Source organism: Pleurodeles waltl, chromosome 3_1, assembly GCF_031143425.1.
Source record: "Pleurodeles waltl isolate 20211129_DDA chromosome 3_1, aPleWal1.hap1.20221129, whole genome shotgun sequence".
Taxonomy (NCBI): domain Eukaryota; kingdom Metazoa; phylum Chordata; class Amphibia; order Caudata; family Salamandridae; genus Pleurodeles; species Pleurodeles waltl.
In genome coordinates this window covers 1999620204-1999643951 of record NC_090440.1, presented here as the reverse complement: position 1 = coordinate 1999643951, position 23748 = coordinate 1999620204, and the positions used below count along the sequence as shown (strand labels likewise).

At 46.5% G+C, this 23748-nt stretch overlaps 1 protein-coding gene across 1 annotated transcript in view; it reads right to left on the bottom strand.

Moving 5' to 3' along the window:
- Positions 1-23748, bottom strand: part of MED13 (mediator complex subunit 13) — an 865231-nt gene that overhangs the window by 574964 nt on the left and 266519 nt on the right. The window contains exon 10 of the mRNA XM_069226440.1: positions 1693-1909. Within this exon, the coding sequence (XP_069082541.1) occupies positions 1693-1909 (217 nt within the window). The remainder of the gene's footprint in view (positions 1-1692; positions 1910-23748) is intronic.

The following is a 23748-nucleotide window of genomic DNA, read 5'->3' as shown; positions in this document are numbered from 1 at the left end:
AGGGGTGCTTGTGTCTTGAAAAAGCCGCAGTCCACTCTGGCTGGGGTGGGTTTCTATGGCTGGACTGGCATTGCCACAGCAAGAGATCCAAAAAAGCCTTGGCCCAAACGGACCACTGAGACAGCAGCACACAAACTGAGGAAGGAGCAAGGACCGTACCCCTTTGGGGCATGCTACGTGGGATGTCTCCCAGGCCATTGAAGTAGCCACAGTGAAAACAGGGTGAGGTGGGACAAATGAGACCAGCCCTATAGATCTGGGCCGAGAGGATGGCCCACACCAAAGTGGCACAGCACTGCAGCCAAAGGCTATCCCAACAGAGAACATGGAGCGCCAGATGCAGGAGGCCATAGACTGGAGTCTCACAGAACAGCAATCTTAAATGACAATAAATTGGCACTAGAGTTCAAGGTTGACTCACTAGCTCAAGAAGTGGGCATTCTCAGGACAGACCACAAGAAACTGGTAGAGAGGGTGGGAAAAATTTAGTCAACGCTAACAGCTAAATACCACGGTAGGCCACTTTAACCGTGATGTCCGGATTGTGTGGGTCTGGCGAATGGGAGAGGTTACTTGCATGGAACTGTTCACTGATGAATGGTTGGGATTAACAGTACTCAAAGGCAATCTCTCCAAATAGTTCAGTGAAACAATCCCATTGAACAGGCTTCCTCTCTGTCCCCCTTATCAAATCTGGAGTTCTTCTGAATTTAAACATGTGACAGGTGTTCATATTTAGGGGTTTGGGCAGTCCCTTTGGGCATTGGAGGAGTACGTTTTAAGCTCACTCCAGGAGCCTGTAGGGTGGAGGGTGGGGTTGAGGTTAACCAGCAAAGGCAACTGAGGCCAGGACACAAGGGTACACTGGACGCAGATGTCCAGACGAAACACTCCTGACAAACACAACAGAATCCTCCCCCTCAATCCTCATGGAATGGTAACGTCCTTGGTAACAGACAAACAGGGGAATAGGTGACATTTCTAACAAGAAATTACCCAGACATTGTCCTGCTGCAGGAAGCCAACTTGGTGTTCAATAAATATGGGCTGTTTCCCCGAGGTCGATAGACTATGGAGGCACATGCAGCATCAACAAAAACACACTGGCAAAGCCACTAGGACAAAGAAGTGCTCATACTGGCATTGTCAATGTGCTATGATTTAGCCATCTTTTCCAAAGTACAGGCATTTGAACTTGCCATGTTTGTTCAATGAAGATGAAAATGAGTCTAGACAATACGTTCACTGCTTTCACATAGACAATAACGACATCCGTACCATTTGGGGACAAAAGAGGTTATGGCCACCATTAGCAAACTAAGAGCCTGTGGGAAGATCAACTGTTCGTTAACTCACTAGACTGTAGCATTTAGGGAGTATTTGTAATTAATTTTTTGAGACTTAGAAGCGTCTAGGCTTAGTGAGTCAGCTTTGAAAATGGTCTTGCAGCTCTACTATGGTTCCACCATGTTATATCAAATACTATGCAAGTCGCATGGCAATGATCTCACATTTTATTTTAATGCTTCTTGAATATGAAAGTCATCTGATTTTCATTTTCAAATTTTTCCTAAATATTTATTGACTACAGTCTTGCATTAACTACATTTGGAACTGAGTTATTACCAATTGATTTTCCAAACATTAAAAAACATTTAAAATAGTGTAGTTGAAATTAAACTGTTCACAAACCTTGTGTTTTTTACCAATTTCCCGGTCACCAACCGATCTTTCTTTTTTAGAATCGGAAAATATTAATTCATCATCACCATCCACAAAGGCGTAAGGATCAATTTCAGGATCATTGTCCGTGTCGGACAGAACTGTTGGTAGGTACTGGTTTTTGCTTTGATATTGTTGAACTATGTCATCTGAGACTTTTAAAGGCTTCATATATTGCACCATTGATCTGCACAGCAAAGAAAAAAGGCAAAGCACATCATTAGCATACACTAACCATAGAGAGGCTTGAGGAACAAACACTGAGCAATCAGAAATGAACAAAAGATTAACACTTTCAGTCATCCAACATGCACTAGGGAAGACAGTATATACACTGAACAGAATAAGCCTGTCTTTCAACAGTTCAGTCATAAAATCACTGACTAAAAATTAGCAGAGACAAGGGCACAAAGCTTATTGTATTGTACTGCTCTCACTAATGACAATCTGGGCTACCTCCCGAGAATTCTTCAAACAACAACAATGTCATACTCTCAAGTCTTTTCAGAGGTTTACATGTTTGACTGTCCAGTCTATTTAATTTTGTTCAGAAAGTAGTATACCAGCTTAAAAGTGAATGTATTTCATGGGAAACCTTCTGCCTTCAGTTTCAGGCAGACTGGCATCATGTGACTATGCGCACTTTGTCACAAATGTTTGACATAACTGTGGTAAATAAAATGTATTCTCCTGAAGATGTTACAATCATGTAACTCTAAATGCATTGAGAAACTGGATGCAGTTTAGAATATTCTATCTTACTGAAAGCTAAGCAAATCAATTAGAAGTTCACTTTTGTAACAGTAGTGAAGAACATTTTGTAACACAATCTGAAAGTATTTTCACTGTGTGCACATAACTGTGCATGTGATACAGTAAGGCACTATATAGCACTTTAGGACAGTGTAAGATAGAGAGGTTTGGATGATTATAGCCTGCAGCTCACTCACCCTACGGACAGATTAATTGCTACTAAGGCTATCTTGATGGTAAGCAGCCAAAGGCGACAATTGTCTAGTGGCACAAACATGAGAACCAGCTTCGGGTCCCGCTGAGGAATAATTAAGTGCAAAGGGGGAACATATGCACAAGCCCGTTGAGAAACCTATTTACAATAGGAGATGTAAAGAGGGTTCGTCAGGCAGTCATAGGAAGGCACACACAGCAGAGAGAGAACTCTTAAGAGTGTTCAGAGAGGAGCCCTGCTGAGCAAGGTTAAGAATGAAAAGAATAGTATCAGAAAGAGGGTCTATAGACTTTTCTCTACAATATTTTACAAATTGTTGCCAATGGCCGGTGTAGACTGTTTTGGTGGAGGGCCGCCAAGGTAACTTTACAGACCTCTGAGAAAGGTCATAAGCTATCAACTGCTGCCTGTCAATCTCCACGCAAGGAGCCAGAGTTGACAGGTTCGGCTCGAGGACCTACCCCTGCTGCTGTGACTGAAGATCCTCCTGAAGGGGTAGCCTGGTCAGAGGATCAACACATATTCTCAGTAGCTCCGGATATTGAACACTCAGTGCCAAGTCCGGAGCCACAAGAATGACTTGGGCTCAGTCGTTCACTTCTTGAGAACTCTGGGCAGAAGTGGTATGGGTGGAAATGCGTACAGTAGGCCTGAATTCCACTTGAGACGAAAAGTGTCTCAGAGAAATAGACTCCTTGGAAACTCCAACGTGCAATACTGCTGGTAATGCATGTTTTCTTTGGAGACGAACAGATCTAACCAAGGTTCTCCACACTGCAGAAAGTCCTTGTGCTCCCTCCAAATGGATACACCACTCGTAATCCGCTAGGCATTGACAGCCGATTTTGTCTGCCCTGGCGTTCAGAGAGTTGCCAGGTGTTTAAACACCAGGGTTATGCCATGCTGTTCCAGCCATGCCCATCCGCCCTGCTTGTTGCAGTACCACATGGCGGTAGTGTTGTCTAACTTGTACTAACTTTCCCTTGACAGAGGGAAAAAATACTTTCAATGTTAGCTGAATCGCTTGGAGCCCCAGCAGGCTGATGTGGAGTCTGGATTTTGCCAGAGTCCTCCGATCTCCACCTCTCCCAGATGGCCGCTCCATCCCAGGAGTGATGCATCTGTCAGCACTGCCAGATCTGGTTGGGGAAGGGAGAGCAGTCTGCCTTTGACCCAATCACGGTTCGTAATCCACCACCACAGGTCTTTTGCAGTTCACTCCGAGATCTGGACCATGTTGGAGAGATACCCCTGATGCTGCGCCCACTAGGACTCCAGGTCGGACTGCAGAACACGCATACACCAACTGGCATGATTCACCAGTAGGATGTAGTAGGCCATGAGGCCCAGCAGCCTCCGTCATCCTCACCAAAATTCAGGATAGGGGCTGAAACATTATAACCTCAATACCCTGGGCTCGCTGTTTGTGAGAATAAGCCTGAAAACTGCACTGAGTGGAGAACAGCTCCAATGAAGCAGCATCAGAAGGAGTCAGGTGTGACTACAGCACATTTTTACTGTACCCCAGCAAATGCAAAATGAGCTCCATAGTCTGTAGGTGGGAGCGGACAGTATGAGGCGAGCCCACATTCAAAAGCTAGTCTTCGAGGAAGGAGAATACGGAAACCACTCCCCTGTGCAGATGAGCCACAAACAACCCCACTTTGGCCTTGCCAGCGCCCCTCAGGTGCTCACCAAAGTGGAGCATGGTGAACTGAAAGTGCTCATGGCCTACCTTGAACCGCAGAAGGCACAGGAAGGATGGGGATGTGAAAATACACATCCCGTAACTTTAATGCTACCAGCCACTCTCCTTGGTCTAGGGCAGACAACTCCCGAGCCATTGCGAGCATCTGTAATTTCAGATTTTTGAGGAAGATATTTTTGATTTACAGGTCTAGAACAGGGCAAAGACCCTTGTTCTTTTTGGAAATCAGAAAGTAGCAGGAATCGCAACCACTGCCTACTTCTGACATTGGAACTTTTTACATAGCAGGCTCCACCAAGAGCTGTAACAGCCTCGGAGCTAGGACAGCTGATCCTCTGCCAGCCTTTCTTTGGGTTGGCAGTATTGGGGGGATGGAAATATTGGAAAGGGAGGGAGTAGCCCCTCCTAATGATCAGCAAATCCCATTTATTCAATGGTATGGACTGCCAGTAGAGCAGATGATGTTAAATTCGCCTTTCAACTGGACACCCATGGTCTTGCAGAACCAGACTTGAAGGGCTAAGAAGCTGCAGCTCCTGAGGTTGGCACCTCAAGACAACGTCGACCAGCTGGCGGGGTCTGCTGTTCCATGGACACCTGAAGATCCTGCTTCACAGGTGGTGAGTCTGTGGCCTCCTTTGGGTCCCGCTTGTCTTCTAGCCAACTTGGGAAGACTTTAGGCCCTTGCTCCCGCCAACAGACACCCCTGTGCATCTTTACTGTTGCACTTGCCAAGGCTTGTTGACTTTTCCTCCTGGGAGGTCTTCAGGCACCACAAAACCCTGGCCTCCAGCACTCTGCAACGTGAAGCTCAGCCCGTGTGCCTGCAACGTGAGGCCTCCTTGGGACACCCTGTGTCCACCACCCATGGGTCACCCCTGTGAGCTCTATCGACTTCTGCTGGCCTTCCAGCATGCTGAGGGCCAGCCTCGACTCCCCCACCGGTCTAGTCTCCTGGACCTTGCTGGTACTCAAAACTTTGCAAAATCTTATACCGCTTCCTGTTTTCATTTGCAAATGTTTGTTGGAGACCTGGGTGGTCACAGACCCTCCTGCAAGCTGGCGACCATTGAGGGACAGCTCACAGGTGACTTCTGGGATCTTCTGCAGCTCCTGGACCCCGCAGCGGGACGTCTTCCACTAATTTGCAGGAACTTCACCTTCAGGATGGGGGGCATTGCCACCTGCACCACCTAGGCAACTCCAAAGGGTGCTGGACTCTGTCCCCTTCCTTTTCAGCTCCTCCATGTCTGGAATCCATCCTGTGGTTTCATGGGCTTGGTCCATGGGTCGTGACAGGAGCTGGGCAATGCAAGGCATCCACTGACTTCAGAACTCTACGGTTCCTGGTGTAGGCACTTCTTTCTTCTGGGCATCCTGAGGTATGGACACACACTATCCATCCTCTTGTTGTCGCGTAGGCTCTCATTATTTTAATGAGAACTGGATTTTGAGCGGCAGAATCGCCTGCGGTGTGGGAGACCGAGTCTGACCCACTGCAGTTGACACCTGTCGCTCCAATTTGGGTTGTGCTCCGGCTAACTAGCAGTGCTTCATCTCCAACGGCATGATTGGGCAGCTGAGCGCATGACAATCAATTTCTCAGGGAAACCGTGGTCACTCAGGTCTCATCTGTTTCTCTCAGTTACATTAGTCTCATATACACAATGACAGAGGCAGTATATGTTTCAATAATGCGCTAATGAAGCGACCATCTCAGAGAGCAAAGCATGGGCTGCAATAACCAGGACGATACAGCATGACAAGATAAAAATTGTGACAAGGAGAGTAAAGAATAGAATTATCGCTACCATATTGTCACTAGAGTCAATGGACTAATTCCTACCTAGGCTATAAGAGCACAGCGTGTTAAGCTCCAATTCTGCCCTTCAGGTTCCCCTGGGAAGACATTCCCCATACCTGAGCAAAGGCTTGAAGTCTGTATAAGCAGTTGTAGCGAAGCTTTCAGCAATCAGTATACAGTTGTGGTTCTCTGGCTGGAATCTCCCTCTAACATGTAAGGGACAAGGAAGTGTTTTTATTATAAAACAGCTGATGTTCTGAGAAAATGTCCCTACGTAAGGATGTTGTTTTTCCATGAAAGTACCACGTTCACCTGCAACCTATCTTACTGCAGCCTTGGAAGGAGCACAGAGTAAGCAAGAATGTCTTGTTTGATAACAGAGTGCAGGCCTAGGCAAAAACAAGTAGATAGAGAGAAATAAAACAAGACCGCAAAAGTAGCTATTGTAAGAATAATAAAATGAAGCTGAATAACCTATCTAGGTTGAAGTACATAGTGGAAGGCCTAGTATGCTAAAACAACATGCATGGAGCTATAACTAAAATAGCTACACAACACCCTCCCCTTGCCTGATGAAGGTGGTTCAAAGCCTAAGTATATATAAAAGCTACTAAAACTCAACCTAATATGTAAAAAATGTCAATAATGACAAGGTAAAGGGACATATAAGCATATATAAAAGGACAATTTAAAATGTTAACATGTGGCAAAAAAGGACCTAATTTCAAGTCAGTTATTTTTAGAATGTCCAATCGAGTCCGGGACAATCGAGGACAGAAAATCTTCCACTTCGGCAGCTGTTAAAGTAGGAAAGGCATCACCAAGAAGGACTAAGGAGCAGTCGTGTTCCATAGCCTGAGCTGCATCCAAAGGAAGCAGCATTCCGTGATGTGCTCAATGATGAGTTAAGAGCCACATCCTCCAGGAAGCGCAACTCATAAGCAGCTTCCCGTAGCAAACGCACCCTCAATGCGCATGTCCAGTAATGAACCCTCATCGAGAACATCAACTGATCAGTGTCCAATGATCGCAAGCGTTGCGTAGAAAGAAACTTCCAGTGCATGTTTGAAAGAGCACCAGAGGCACCGAAACACGGGTTGCACACATTGCAAAACCGGTCTGAATGACAGGGACCAGTCAAACTCCAATTGCTCCAGGAGTGTTTCTCCAAAATACTGCACCATGCGTTCATGACACAGCTGCGCTGATGGGAGCGTTTTCATTCCTCCTTGTTGCGGCGGGACAGCCATTGCGCTTAAAAAATAGGAACAGCAAAACGCCAACTATTATAGCCAAAGTTATTGGAAGTATCCCAAAAATACTGGCGAATATTGAGTGGATGGCTGATGGTATTAAACCGAATATGGAGGAGAAGGTGTGAACGAAACCAGAACCTACAGCCTTAAAGAAATTTGCGATTCCAGTAGTACTGGGCGCATTAAGTATTTGTCCCACGAATTCACCAAAGTGTCTCAGAAAGTTGGTACTTAAAAGGGACTGTATCTCTGCTGACGACCTTACCACCTGAAGAGCATAGGTCTCGCGTGCAGATGTGCGAGCCACATGTCTTTGAAACAGTAAAGTCTTGAGTCTGCTCAACTTGCCCAAATTCACATTAGAAGTAGCAATATGAGGCCAAATGTCAGCTACCTCTTTTATTCTAGTGGGAGGAAAAAGTTAGTTCCCGCAGCATGTAACAATCTTAGAGACTGAAAGAACAAACTAATCCGTCTCGCATCCCACTACAGTCTTCACCATTGAGAACATAGCTGCCGTTTGAAAGCACCTGAAACGTAGGTCTAATCAAGGGGACTGGAACTCCCTTCAGATAATAAGCCAAGTTTGCAGCAGACATGTTACATGCCCCATGCAAGGACAGCTGAGTACAAACCATTGAATAGCTGACAAAAGTACTGCATTCATTACCGCTAAGAAAGACTTCTTTCATGCCACTGAGACATTTGTACGAGAAGGGTAGCTCCCATATCCCATGGGTGTAACTATGTCCCAGCCTTTCATATCTGCCTACCGGAATGTGTTTTAAACAGGAGGTGAATTGAAGTGTGGAAATAGGCAGATTAATGACCCTGTGTATTAACCACTCAGCGGATGGTATTTCAGCCACAGTAAAAGGCAACTTTTCTAACTTTGATGTTTAGCATGACATAAGTCGCTTCTTTCTTAGCCATTAGTAGTTGTCGTCCCGGTAAATTAAATGTAGAAAATATTTCCCTTGCGCTGACATGTTGCCAGGGAATGTGACCCGCCTTCAATGTTTGAAGTGTCCAACCCAACTGCATAATGAATGGACCTTAGTTGACTCTGTCCATGGTGTAAGGAAGACGTATCTGTTTGTATAATGTCTACTGCAGAAGAAACAATGTTATTCAAGGTCTATATCCGGTCGGACAGGGTATTAATCCCATTATCTACAACAGCTAATGCCTTCTGTAAGTTTTCTTGGTCTATTTGCCTTAACCAGGTAGCAGCTTCTTGTTGGGAAAGCTTCCAAATGTCATTATATATTTCATATAAGAAGCGCTTTCTGCGTTGTTTTCTGGGGCCTAACAGTAAGTCCTGTAAGTCTGTGTTATTAGACAGGAGACTGAGGTGTTCTCTAACCACATCAAGTGAGGAAGTCTTTAGCCATTGCTGGCATAGTTTCCCTACACTATATGTTACTATACCCGCATGTTCGGACGATATATAGCGAGGGTCCGGCCTGCTAGGTCTAAAACCCCCTGTGGAGTTTAAAACAAGTTTATGACATCCATTGGTATCTATTGGCCACAATAACCACCTGCCAGGACATGAGTGAAATATTAAACGTGCCATTCTGGATCCATTCATTGAGCTGATCTTCAGTAACGTTCATATATTTTTGCAATTTATAAAAAATTTCAGGTGCAGGAATACTGGGCGTGTTCAAGTCCTTAATCTTTGCTAAGCCTAAACAACTTGTTTGTTGTACAGTTTCATTTAAAAATATCACTTGAACAGGTATCAGGCATGCTCAAAATAAAGCTTCCTTCCCCCGTATTTGCCAATTTCTAGTTCCCCACACACTTTTTAAGCCAATCGACTTCAGCCAGTATTCATAGCCTCCTATAGTCAACTGGGAAAAAAAGGAATACGAATAAATACATTTTGTATTTGTGACTAGTATGCGTACATTTGCGGTCAGTGGCAATTTAAAATAGTATGACGCAGCATTTAACAACATGTCCAGAATTTTTTTTTTTACACTTTTCGGAATATGTTTTAGAACTCCCTTGCGGTAGAGTCGGACAATGTTCCCATTGTGTGTACTTAGAAACAGCCTTTGGGGTACTTGCTCTGTGGATGAAATGGTGCCCATAACAATTATAGCAAAACAGATCACCATAATTCTCTTTAGATTGATAAACATCTTCATTCTCAAATACAGTATAATACTGCAATTCAGTCATTATAGAATCAGCTGCTTTCACATCCCAATCATCAGAAACAACTCTGGGTATTATTATATCGTTCACTGAAAGTTTAAACACATAAGGTATTTGAATGACCTCTGTGGGGGCATATATATCAAATGTTACTTTATCCCAAACACCCCATCATGAATTGGTATGGCAGAAATGTTCACGAAGGACAAGTCTGTGGACCTTGTGAGAAGAAAAAGGGTTTTAGGACCTCATCCACCAGTTCAACTGTTGATCTTTTAGGAAGAAAATGACCATGTATTAACAAAAAGAATGTTATAACAAACCCAATCCAAAGCAGGAAAGCCAGTACAGTCAAGGAAAGCCACAGATAGTTCCATGGAAGAATAAAGTAAGTTACTTTAAGCCCGTTTATCAGCTTACGTGTTTTTGACAGTTCAGGTGTCGAAGAGGCGAATGAGTCCAAAACGTTATAGTTGATGTCGTCAAAGTAGCCAGAAGCAGTTTGTGCAAAAACTGGAGCCCTATCTGTAGGTGGGGTGGGCATTTCCAGCAGTAGTTCAGAGTAAGTGGCACCATCAGTCTGTGTTGAAGTTGTGTCAAATCTATCAGTAATATCTGTATTGTTGGATGTCAGTAGAACTAATCCAAGATAATTTTCCAACCTCCCCAAGCTCGGAGAGGTGTCAGTGTTGCTGCTTAGTACTGGTCAAGAAGTTCCTCTACAAGTTGTGAGAGTGATTCGGGAACTACTGGCTGTTCCTTTTGGTCAGCTGTGCAGGATCAGCCACATGGTCTAGCTTGACATTATTGATAGATACAAAGCGGTTTTCTTTGGCGCCTGCCAACAGTGGTAGAATGACAGTTCTGTTACCATGTATTCCCAAGCCTGGGACTGATGCACGATAAGAAGGGCCAAATTCCTTTTTCACAGCAACCTTTTCACTTACTAGATCCCAGACTCTAGGAATCCAGCCTGTAGGCATTACAGGTACATCCTTCATTCCTGTAGAGGCAGCACTGGCCGAAGTGTTGTAGTCACGGAACTGTTGCAAATCCTGTAAGACCATGGCACGTTTATGTCAAGGGGTGTTTCTGCCGCCTCCACACCAGGACCATCAAGATCTGGAACATACATTTGAGTTCCAAACAGGCACTCGTATGAAATACGACCCCCCCTGGACCTTCTAGGCAGATTGTTAAGTGCTCTCTGGACTCCATACAGGTGGTTAAGCAAACTAGGACCGTACCCAAGACACTAGCTGTTAAGAACTGCTTTAAATCACGGTTTAATTGCTCCACAACAATATTTCCCTTGGGATGAAATGGAGACGAGTACTGGAGTTGGACCCCCAACGAAGCCATGGCTTGAATGACCTTGAGAAAAAAGGAGGGACCTGGACCGAGTGGAAAGCCGCAACTGCATATGTACTGATAAAGACTTACAAATCTTTAATAACAGTCTGAGCGTCAGTCGAGCGTTGTGACCACACCCATAGAAATCTGGATCAGGAGTCAACAGCGACTAAGATGTATTTGTATGCGCTGTCCGGTGTTAGGGGACCGCGATGGTCCAAGTACACACACTGTAAAGTTTTGTTGGAAATTAGGAGGGGTGTCTGCGGCGGCGTTTAGCAATGGAAACTTTAATTTGTTGGCAGATGTCACAACAAAGGATATACTACTTGGCCTCTTTGTATAGGTATGGCCACCAATAGCAGGCTTGTTGCAAGGATATTGTAGCCGCCACACCAGAATGGGCAGACGGCTACCCCCGTGTGCGCGGCTTAAATCAACTCTGGTCTTATATGTTTGTTGGGAATATCTTGAAACCCTATGCCTGGTATCTTAACCTCAGCGTTTAGGCAACCTCCCATTTGGTAGGAATATTTTGCAGGAAATTCTTTTGGATAGGGTTTACCATCAGCCGTAGCTTTCACAGCAGCCCATATGTCTTTGTCCGGTTTCGCACCTAAGCGTGTTACTGCAGCAACAGTGGCATTACCCACTGCTGACTTTGCGGATTCATCAGCCAGTGTATTCCCAGCAACATGTATTCCAACGCGCTGGTGTCCAAGTTTATGTACAACATGGACATTTGGTAGCGTTTCCTTAAGTTACGCTACTTTCCTCCACAGAAGTCTGTGTTTAATGGTGTTGCCTTTAGAATCTCTGAATCCATTCTGGCGCCAGTATTGCAGGTATTCATTGAAGGACTGGACACTATGGTACGAATCGCAAACAATCAGTGTTAACTGTGCAGGATCCGTATGTTCCAGCACCATTACCAGAGCCTTCAGCTCTGCTAGCTTTGCTGTGCAATCCCCTAGGGTTTGCGTGTATATATGTTGGGGACAAAATTAATTATCTTTCATGTAGCCACTTAAGACTGCGCAAGCAGCGGAGTATTAATGCTTTAGCGTTTGGAACGCTGGCTTTGGTGACAGCCTCAAGGGCTGGAATTGGGGAGACGACAATGCGTTTCCCCTGAGCCAGAGATCTTTCTTTAATGACAGCCATCTGTACAGCAGTGAGTATTTTCTCAGTGGGAGAGAAAGTGTTGTTCTGCTGCTGAGTACAAGTGTGATTTGTATGCAATTGGGACAGTCTCACCCTCATTGAAAGTTACGTAGGTGAAACCAATGGCACCAGCATTTACTCTGATGACCAAGTGAGTTTTGTTGTCCCTTGTGTGTAAATGTAGTGCCGCAAGCATGTCTGTCTGCAGGTCTCTGAGAATGCGTGTATGTTTGACTGTCCAAAATGTACTTAAAGTCAGGACGTATTAAGTCAAAGGTTTCATACATGTTGCATAATCAGGAATGTATGTTCTGCCAAAATTTAGGAAACCCAATAGAGATTTGAGTTTAATGATATTTAGAGGTTTTAACTGTGTGCATTTTTCCAAGAATTGTGGCGCTAGGCTCTTTCCTTCACTCAATAGCTCCTATCCCAGAAAAAGGACGCTGAGGAAGGCTATTTTTGTTTTTTTTAAATTGAATTTATAGCCAAATTCAGAAAATCCGACAACAATGCAGGCTACCCGTCTTAAATGTAGTAGCAATTGATCATTCGTAAGATAGATATCATCTACATAGGACAATGCTTCAGGGTCAATGTCGTCCAAAATTGCAGTCACAAGAGCTGCGAACAGTCCTGGACTGTTTTTGTACCCCTGGGGTAAAGAACAATTTTTTCTGGGAGCCTAGTGTGCTGACACTTCTTAAGTCTCCACTCTCGGACGCTATATTTTGACAAAAGAAACTATTGGAAATGTCCAGCGTTTTGTATTTGTTCCGCACTATATTGTTCATGAAGGCTGTGCTATGTGAGTTTTATATAGCATATGTGCATGTAGTGTCTGTGGTCTAAGACTATTCTGTATGAACAGTCCGGTTTAGCTACTGGGAATAAAGGATTATTCACTGGGAGGAGACAGGGTTCTATTACGCCCTGGTAATCCAGTTGTGACAGAATCTCACTCACAGGAGCTTTAGCACCATGTTTTATTGGATACTGGGGTTGAGACTGGGTTGATTTTTAATAGGAATTAAATGGTAGGGGGAATCTTTGTCCCATCCTGCGTGGTTGCGATATAACGCAGGTGCCTGCGCCAATGCCCAGCTGATGGCGTAGGATTCCGAGAGTTCCTCCGGAACAAGGGGCGAGAAAGAAGGTTTAATAACATCTTCCCCATATGGGCATGTACGGACGAATTCAGGTGGCCAGTCTTGTTGAGCCAACAAAATATAATGTTCACTACGCGATCCCAAAAGATTGCGTCTATTGTGCGTTCAATGTCTCCTAACTGTAACGTTACTTTGTACACCCTATCAGGCGTGGAGACACGCATGTCCGCAGTTTCTACTTGTAAGAAGTCATCAGTTGCTTTCACCTCCAGATGCTCTAGAAGATTCCGGTGAACTATTGTGACCTCTGCCACGCTGTCTAGCAGCACTAGTGCCCACTTCCTGTTCTTTAAGAGGACCCTGTTCTTGAGTAGCATGTCGAACTGCAACTGCTGCCACCTTTTTCTTTTTGAATTGGGGCTTTTGTTGGGGAGGTTGCTCTTCCTTTTTAACAGAAACCTCTGTTGAGCGTTGTGATTCCTGTCTTGATTTCACGTACTCTATTCTGCGCTCTGACCGCCCACCTCTCACTGCATTTTCCCAATAAGTCCTGAAACGAACAAGATTGGCGTGTATCAGTATATTGATATTTGTTAGGTGTTTTTATATTATCTCTATTTTGGAGATTATATCTACCCTGCGGGGTCTCCGTGCGCGGAGATTCTCCCATTTCTTTTTTAGGCTTTTTTTTTTTTTTATCCCAGCGTTTATTACCCTCAGGAGCTTGCTTGGCAAGATCTTTATTAGATCTACCCTGAAACTGTGGTTTCGTTTGTCTGGCCCCCAGACTATCTCGACAAATACTAGAATAGGTCTCTGCGATAATCTTTGGCAGCTCACGTTCTTGATCCTGTTGAGGAACATCCCGGAGCCGCATGCGCACCACTAATGCGACTGTGTAGGAAGTTGGCTCTGTATGTGCTATTTCAAAGTAAGGAATAGCATGCACAGAGTCCAAGGGTTCCCCTTAGAGGTAAAATAGTGGTAAAAATAGATAATACTAATGCTCTATTTTGTGGTAGTGTGGTCGAGCAGTAGGCTTATCCAAGGAGTAGTGTTAAGCATTTGTTGTACATACACATAGACAATAAATGAGGTACACACACTCAGAGACAAATCCAGCCAATAGGTTTTTATATAGAAAAATATCTTTTCTTAGTTTATTTTAAGAACCACAGGTTCAAATTCTACATGTAATATCTCATTCGAAAGGTATTGCAGGTAAGTACTTTAGGAACTTCAAATCATCAAAATTGCATGTATACTTTTCAAGTTATTGACAAATAGCTGTTTTAAAAGTGGACACTTAGTGCAATTTTCACAGTTCCTAGGGGAGGTAAGTATTTGTTAGTTTTACCAGGTAAGTAAGACACTTACAGGGTTCAGTTCTTGGTCCAAGGTAGCCCACCGTTGGGGGTTCAGAGCAACCCCAAAGTCACCACACCAGCAGCTCAGGGCCGGTCAGGTGCAGAGTTCAAAGTGGTGCCCAAAACACATAGGCTAGAATGGAGAGAAGGGGGTGCCCTGGTTCCGGTCTGCTTGCAGGTAAGTACCCGCGTCTTCGGAGGGCAGACCAGGGGGGTTTTGTAGGGCACCGGGGGGGGACACAAGTCCACACAGAAATTTCACCCTCAGCGGCGCGGGGGCGGCCGGGTGCAGTGTAGAAACAAGCGTCGGGTTCGCAATGTTAGTCTATGAGAGATCTCGGGATCTCTTCAGCGCTGCAGGCAGGCAAGGGGGGGGTTCCTCGGGGAAACCTCCACTTGGGCAAGGGAGAGGGACTCCTGGGGGTCACTTCTCCAGTGAAAGTCCGGTCCTTCAGGTCCTGGGGGCTGCGGGTGCAGGGTCTCTCCCAGGCGTCGGGACTTTAGGTTCAAAGAGTCGCGGTCAGGGGAAGCCTCGGGATTCCCTCTGCAGGCGGCGCTGTGGGGGCTCAGGGGGGACAGGTTTTGGTACTCACAGTATCAGAGTAGTCCTGGGGTCCCTCCTGAGGTGTTGGATCGCCACCAGCCGAGTCGGGGTCGCCGGGTGCAGTGTTGCAAGTCTCACGCTTCTTGCGGGGAGCTTGCAGGGTTCTTTAAAGCTGCTGGAAACAAAGTTGCAGCTTTTCTTGGAGCAGGTCCGCTGTCCTCGGGAGTTTCTTGTCTTTTCGAAGCAGGGGCAGTCCTCAGAGGATGTCGAGGTCGCTGGTCCCTTCGGAAGGCGTCGCTGGAGCAGGATCTTTGGAAGGCAGGAGACAGGCCGGTGAGTTTCTGGAGCCAAGGCAGTTGTCGTCTTCTGGTCTTCCGCTGCAGGGGTTTTCAGCTGGGCAGTCCTTCTTCTTGTTGCAGGAATCTAGTTTTCTAGGGTTCAGTGTAGCCCTTAAATACTAAATTTAAGGGCGTGTTTAGGTCTGGGGGGTTAGTAGCCAATGGCTACTAGCCCTGAGGGTGGGTACACCCTCTTTGTGCCTCCTCCCAAGGGGAGGGGGTCACAATCCTAACCCTATTGGGGGAATCCTCCATCTGCAAGATGGAGGATTTCTAAAAGTTAGAGTCACCTCAGCTCAGGACACCTTAGGGGCTGTCCTGACTGGCCAGTGACTCCTCCTTGTTATTCTCATTATTTTCTCCGGCCTTGCCGCCAAAAGTGGGGCCTGGCCGGAGGGGGCGGGCAACTCCACTAGCTGGAGTGTCCTGCTGGGTTGGCACAAAGGAGGTGAGCCTTTGAGGCTCACCGCCAGGTGTGACAATTCCTGCCTGGGAGAGGTGTTAGCATCTCCACCCAGTGCAGGCTTTGTTACTGGCCTCAGAGTGACAAAGGCACTCTCCCCATGGGGCCAGCAACATGTCTCGGTTTGTGGCAGGCTGCTAGAACTAGTCAGCCTACACAGATAGTCGGTTAAGTTTCAGGGGGCACCTCTAAGGTGCCCTCTGTGGTGTATTTTACAATAAAATGTACACTGGCATCAGTGTGCATTTATTGTGCTGAGAAGTTTGATACCAAACTTCCCAGTTTTCAGTGTAGCCATTATGGTGCTGTGGAGTTCGTGTTTGACAGACTCCCAGACCATATACTCTTATGGCTACCCTGCACTTACAATGTCTAAGGTTTTGTTTAGACACTGTAGGGGTACCATGCTCATGCACTGGTACCCTCACCTATGGTATAGTGCACCCTGCCTTAGGGCTGTAAGGCCTGCTAGAGGGGTGTCTTACCTATACTGCATAGGCAGTGAGAGGCTGGCATGGCACCCTGAGGGGAGTGCCATGTCGACTTACTCGTTTTGTCCTCACTAGCACACACAAGCTGGCAAGCAGTGTGTCTGTGCTGAGTGAGGGGTCTCTAGGGTGGCATAATACATGCTACAGCCCTTAGAGACCTTCCCTGGCATCAGGGCCCTTGGTACCAGAGGTACCAGTTACAAGGGACTTATCTGAATGCCAGGGTGTGCCAATTGTGGAAACAATGGTACATTTTAGGTGAAAGAACACTGGTGCTGGGGCCTGGTTAGCAGGGTCCTAGCACACTTCTCAGTCAAGTCAGCATCAGTATCAGGCAAAAAGTGGGGGGTAACTGCAACAGGGAGCCATTTCTTTACACAAGCCCCCCCCAGCCCACAGGCCAGGAGACTCAGCCAACGCTGGAAGAGTCTTCCTAGTCTGTCAGGCGAGGAAGAGTAGAGGAAATGGCTGGTTTGTTGCAGGGCCTACTCTGCCTTACATCCTCCTGTTCAGGTCATTCCCTCTGGAGAACTGACCCACTTCCACAGTGATAGGACCTAGTCTGAACTGCCTCTTGTCTGTGCTTTTTATGTCTTCACCCATTCTTTCTATTTTGAGGTCCGAGGTATCCACCTCTGCTAATCTTATCTTAGCCAGGGTCACCCCTAGCTTACCCAAAGAGGTTACCCAGAGCTGGAGTAACCCCACCATGACCAACAGGGTCAGGGGGCCTAACTTGTTAGTTGGCATGGGGTCAGACCACCATGCCAAGGATAGTGCAGCCATAAAGGCTAACACCCAGCAGAGGCCACTGACAGCTGTCAGTGCCCAGAACCACACCTTTAGCTCTTCACCTACAAGGGAAGGGGCTAAGTTACAGGCTTCTTTGGGTTCAGGGTGCCTGTCTGCTGTATTAGAGTGGGGGGTTACCACATCTTGTAGTAAACACCCTTCTTCCACTCTTTCTTCTGTTAGCTGAGGAGCCACCCACTCAGGCTTAACAGTTGCCTGACTAGCCAGGACTTCTTGTGGGTCAGGTTGGACTTTATCAGAGCCATTTTTGGAGTTCTCCCCTACTGGAGCAGAATCTCCTTGGCTTGCTGGAACCTTGGCTAAAGGTTGTCCACCTTTCCTACTCTGTTTTCTTTTCTTCTTCTTCTGGGGCCTGCTTGCATTTACTGCAGAGGCAGGACTTCCAGAATCCTTGGGAGAGGACTGGCACTGGACCAGTTCCTCTCTTGAGCTCTGACTAATCTCTGGGTAGTCATTTCCAAGGAGACAATCAAGGGGGAGGTCTGTACTGACTACTACCCTTCTCCAGCTAAGAGTGCCACCCACTTCTATGGGCACTAAAGCCACAGGCCTCTTAGTGACCCTGTCTAGGCTAACTCTTACCCTGGCAGTCTCACCTGGGATGTACTGGTTTGAGAGCACCAGCCTGTCATGCACAATAGTGTGACTGGCACAAGTGTCTCTCAGGGCAGTGGTTGGGATTCCATTCACCAGTAGGTGGTGGAAGTGTCTACTTCCCTCTGGAATCTCCAACTCACCTGTTGGGCCCTGTTTCCAGTTGAAGGCTAGGAAGACCTCCTCATCTGAGGAGTCATCTCCCATGGCTACACTGGTTACCCCAGGAATTTTGTTCTGGGGTTTGTTTTTGGGACAAGAAGTGTCCTTGGTGTGGTGCCCAGACTGTTTACAGTTGTGGCACCATGCCTTAGTGGCATCCCAGTTCTTACCCTGGTACCCACCTTTGTTTTGGGTTGTGTCCTGGGGCCCACCCACCTGTTCTGGTTTTTGGGGGCCTACAGAGGACTCTTTTTCTTGGTTTCTAGTGTTACCCACTTTCTCCTGGGGAGTTTTTGTAACCCCTTTCTTTTGGTCACCCCCAGTGGAAGTTTTGGTTACCCTAGTCTTGACCCAGTGGTCTGCCTTCTTTCCCAATTCTTGGGGAGAAATTGGACCTAGGTCTACCAGATACTGATGCAACTTTTCATTGAAGCAGTTACTTAAAATGTGTTCTTTCATAAACAAATTATAAAGCCCAACATAGTCACACACTTCATTTCCAGTTAACCAACCATCTAGTGTTTTTACTGAGTAGTCTACAAAATCCACCCAGGTCTGGCTCGAGGATTTTTGAGCCCCCCTGAACCTAATTCTATACTCCTCAGTGGAGAATCCAAAGCCCTCAATCAGGGTACCCTTCATGAGGTCATAAGATTCTGCATCTTTTCCAGAGAGTGTGAGGAGTCTATCCCTACACTTTCCAGTGAACATTTCCCAAAGGAGAGCACCCCAGTGAGATCTGTTCACTTTTCTGGTTACACAAGCCCTCTCAAAAGCTGTGAACCATTTGGTGATGTCATCACCATCTTCATATTTTGTTACAATCCCTTTGGGGATTTTTAGGATGTCAGGAGAATCTCTGACCCTATTTAAGTTGCTGCCACCATTGATGGGACCTAGGCCCATCTCTTTTCTTTCCCTCTCTATGGCTAGGATCTGTCTTTCCAAAGCCAATCTTTTGGCCATCCTGGCTAACTGGATGTCCTCTTCACTGGGGCTATCCTCAGTGATTTCAGAGGTGTTGGTCTCTCCTGTGAGGGAACCAGCATCTCTGACTATTATTTTAGGAGTCAGGGTTTGAGGGACCCTGTTCTCCCTAGATAGGACTGGTAGGGGGGAATTTTCCTCCAAGTCACTATCCTCTTCCTCTGAGTTGCCACCCTCAGAGGGGTTGGCCTTTTCAAACTCTGCCAAAAGCTCCTGGAGCTGTACTTTGGTAGGTTTGGGGCCCATTGCTATTTTCTTTAGTTTACAGAGTGACCTTAGCTCTCTCATCTGTAGATGGAGGTAAGGTGTGGTGTCGAGTTCCACCACATTCACATCTGTGCTAGACATTATGCTTCTAAAAGTTGGAATACTTTTTAAGAAACTAAAACTGGTTCTAGAATCTAATTCAAACTTTTACAAACTTTTAAACTCTAAAAGAAATGCTAAACAGGATCTAACACAAGGCCCTAGCAGGTCTTTTAAGAATTTAGAAAACTTTTCAAATTGCAAAAATCAATTTCTAATGACAATTTTGGAATTTGTCGTGTGATCAGGTATTGGCTGAGTAGTCCAGCAAATGCAAAGTCTTGTACCCCACCGCTGATCCACCAATGTAGGAAGTTGGCTCTGTATGTGCTATTTCAAAGTAAGGAATAGCATGCACAGAGTCCAAGGGTTCCCCTTAGAGGTAAAATAGTGGTAAAAATAGATAATACTAATGCTCTATTTTGTGGTAGTGTGGTCGAGCAGTAGGCTTATCCAAGGAGTAGTGTTAAGCATTTGTTGTACATACACATAGACAATAAATGAGGTACACACACTCAGAGACAAATCCAGCCAATAGGTTTTTATATAGAAAAATATCTTTTCTTAGTTTATTTTAAGAACCACAGGTTCAAATTCTACATGTAATATCTCATTCGAAAGGTATTGCAGGTAAGTACTTTAGGAACTTCAAATCATCAAAATTGCATGTATACTTTTCAAGTTATTGACAAATAGCTGTTTTAAAAGTGGACACTTAGTGCAATTTTCACAGTTCCTAGGGGAGGTAAGTATTTGTTAGTTTTACCAGGTAAGTAAGACACTTACAGGGTTCAGTTCTTGGTCCAAGGTAGCCCACCGTTGGGGGTTCAGAGCAACCCCAAAGTCACCACACCAGCAGCTCAGGGCCGGTCAGGTGCAGAGTTCAAAGTGGTGCCCAAAACACATAGGCTAGAATGGAGAGAAGGGGGTGCCCTGGTTCCGGTCTGCTTGCAGGTAAGTACCCGCGTCTTCGGAGGGCAGACCAGGGGGGTTTTGTAGGGCACCGGGGGGGGACACAAGTCCACACAGAAATTTCACCCTCAGCGGCGCGGGGGCGGCCGGGTGCAGTGTAGAAACAAGCGTCGGGTTCGCAATGTTAGTCTATGAGAGATCTCGGGATCTCTTCAGCGCTGCAGGCAGGCAAGGGGGGGGTTCCTCGGGGAAACCTCCACTTGGGCAAGGGAGAGGGACTCCTGGGGGTCACTTCTCCAGTGAAAGTCCGGTCCTTCAGGTCCTGGGGGCTGCGGGTGCAGGGTCTCTCCCAGGCGTCGGGACTTTAGGTTCAAAGAGTCGCGGTCAGGGGAAGCCTCGGGATTCCCTCTGCAGGCGGCGCTGTGGGGGCTCAGGGGGGACAGGTTTTGGTACTCACAGTATCAGAGTAGTCCTGGGGTCCCTCCTGAGGTGTTGGATCGCCACCAGCCGAGTCGGGGTCGCCGGGTGCAGTGTTGCAAGTCTCACGCTTCTTGCGGGGAGCTTGCAGGGTTCTTTAAAGCTGCTGGAAACAAAGTTGCAGCTTTTCTTGGAGCAGGTCCGCTGTCCTCGGGAGTTTCTTGTCTTTTCGAAGCAGGGGCAGTCCTCAGAGGATGTCGAGGTCGCTGGTCCCTTCGGAAGGCGTCGCTGGAGCAGGATCTTTGGAAGGCAGGAGACAGGCCGGTGAGTTTCTGGAGCCAAGGCAGTTGTCGTCTTCTGGTCTTCCGCTGCAGGGGTTTTCAGCTGGGCAGTCCTTCTTCTTGTTGCAGGAATCTAGTTTTCTAGGGTTCAGGGTAGCCCTTAAATACTAAATTTAAGGGCGTGTTTAGGTCTGGGGGGTTAGTAGCCAATGGCTACTAGCCCTGAGGGTGGGTACACCCTCTTTGTGCCTCCTCCCAAGGGGAGGGGGTCACAATCCTAACCCTATTGGGGGAATCCTCCATCTGCAAGATGGAGGATTTCTAAAAGTTAGAGTCACCTCAGCTCAGGACACCTTAGGGGCTGTCCTGACTGGCCAGTGACTCCTCCTTGTTATTCTCATTATTTTCTCCGGCCTTGCCGCCAAAAGTGGGGCCTGGCCGGAGGGGGCGGGCAACTCCACTAGCTGGAGTGTCCTGCTGGGTTGGCACAAAGGAGGTGAGCCTTTGAGGCTCACCGCCAGGTGTGACAATTCCTGCCTGGGAGAGGTGTTAGCATCTCCACCCAGTGCAGGCTTTGTTACTGGCCTCAGAGTGACAAAGGCACTCTCCCCATGGGGCCAGCAACATGTCTCGGTTTGTGGCAGGCTGCTAGAACTAGTCAGCCTACACAGATAGTCGGTTAAGTTTCAGGGGGCACCTCTAAGGTGCCCTCTGTGGTGTATTTTACAATAAAATGTACACTGGCATCAGTGTGCATTTATTGTGCTGAGAAGTTTGATACCAAACTTCCCAGTTTTCAGTGTAGCCATTATGGTGCTGTGGAGTTCGTGTTTGACAGACTCCCAGACCATATACTCTTATGGCTACCCTGCACTTACAATGTCTAAGGTTTTGTTTAGACACTGTAGGGGTACCATGCTCATGCACTGGTACCCTCACCTATGGTATAGTGCACCCTGCCTTAGGGCTGTAAGGCCTGCTAGAGGGGTGTCTTACCTATACTGCATAGGCAGTGAGAGGCTGGCATGGCACCCTGAGGGGAGTGCCATGTCGACTTACTCGTTTTGTCCTCACTAGCACACACAAGCTGGCAAGCAGTGTGTCTGTGCTGAGTGAGGGGTCTCTAGGGTGGCATAATACATGCTACAGCCCTTAGAGACCTTCCCTGGCATCAGGGCCCTTGGTACCAGAGGTACCAGTTACAAGGGACTTATCTGAATGCCAGGGTGTGCCAATTGTGGAAACAATGGTACATTTTAGGTGAAAGAACACTGGTGCTGGGGCCTGGTTAGCAGGGTCCTAGCACACTTCTCAGTCAAGTCAGCATCAGTATCAGGCAAAAAGTGGGGGGTAACTGCAACAGGGAGCCATTTCTTTACAGACCGCTTCTGCTTTAATTGAGGATACTGTGGCAAAGTTGCCTATTAATTGCATCCCCAAGTCTAGGACCGGGGCAGCCCCGTATTCATCTTGAATTTGTTTCAACACTTCTGGTAAGTTAGCAAGTGTCAATACCATGCAACATGTATTACAGTTATCTACTGTGGGAACCACCCAACTAGCAAGCACATTGTTAGTATTCTATGTTTATCCTGAGGTCCCGTATGGGGAAATACTGCTTCCAGGGCATTTATTCTTTGAGCTAACCAAAACAGAATTTCTTTTCATTTGGCGGGTACTTTACCCATGATCGAATGTACAGTTGCATGATTTATGCCTGGTGTTACTGCGTGTGGTTGCGCTGGAGCAGCACATGCTGGGTTTGTATTTAATGTCTGCATTACAAACTGTAATGAACGTCAGCATATTGCCGTCAGTTCAGTATATAAGCAACGGACTTCAACTACTGCTAAGTTTGCTACTGCTGGGTGAAGTATATAAGTGGCCAATAAAGGCCAGGTAGGACCATCATTACTTAGAGGACCTAACCTAACTGGTAAAAAATTGTGTGGGGTAGGGCGCCATCAAGCCAATTATGTTCTTGATAAGATAAAGGTATTTCTAAATATGCGTACGCTCTGTATTGTCTACGTACGTTTGCAAGTGTATAGTGATGAAATGCATTTGTGTGGTCCCATCAACTGCAGGAAATGTTACCCAAGAATAAAATAGTTCTGTTCTATAAGCTGCATCTGCATCAACAACAAGTGTGACTAGACCTCCCTGGGCTGTTATGCCATTTGCCAATAAATGTGCAGTCAGGGTTGGTCTCAGATTGACTGCCATTGCTTCCTGTTGCAGATTCGCCATATTAGATTATATATTTGTTCAGAGATGAGCACACCAAATGGGGATTTTCCTTTTAGAGTTCAAGCTTGAACAGCCTCCAGCATCAGATAGGTGCTCCCTACTTTGCTGAGGAGGAAATCCTCAATACCACAGACGTCTCCGGATACAGTACTAAAGTGTCTTTGTATATAGTGAGACAGATACTCAGGAGGACCCGAAAATGAGAGCCTGACCGAACGATGGCAGTATCATGTTGCGTAGGCTCTCATTATTCTAGTGAGACTACTGGATTTCGAGCGGCACAATCACCCGCGGTGTGGGAGACTGAGTCTGACCCATGCAGGTGACACCTGTCGCTCCAATCCGGGTTTTGCTCCGGCTCACTAGCAGTGCCTCATCTCCACCCAAGGGAGGGATGATTGGGCAGCCGAGCGCATGACAATCGATTTCTCAGGGAAACCGTGATCACTCAGGTCTCATCCGTTTCTCAATTACATTAGTCTCACATACACAATGACAGAGGCAGTATGTGTTTCAATAATGCTTTAATGAAGCGACTGCATCTTAGATACCAAAGCATGGGCTGCAATAA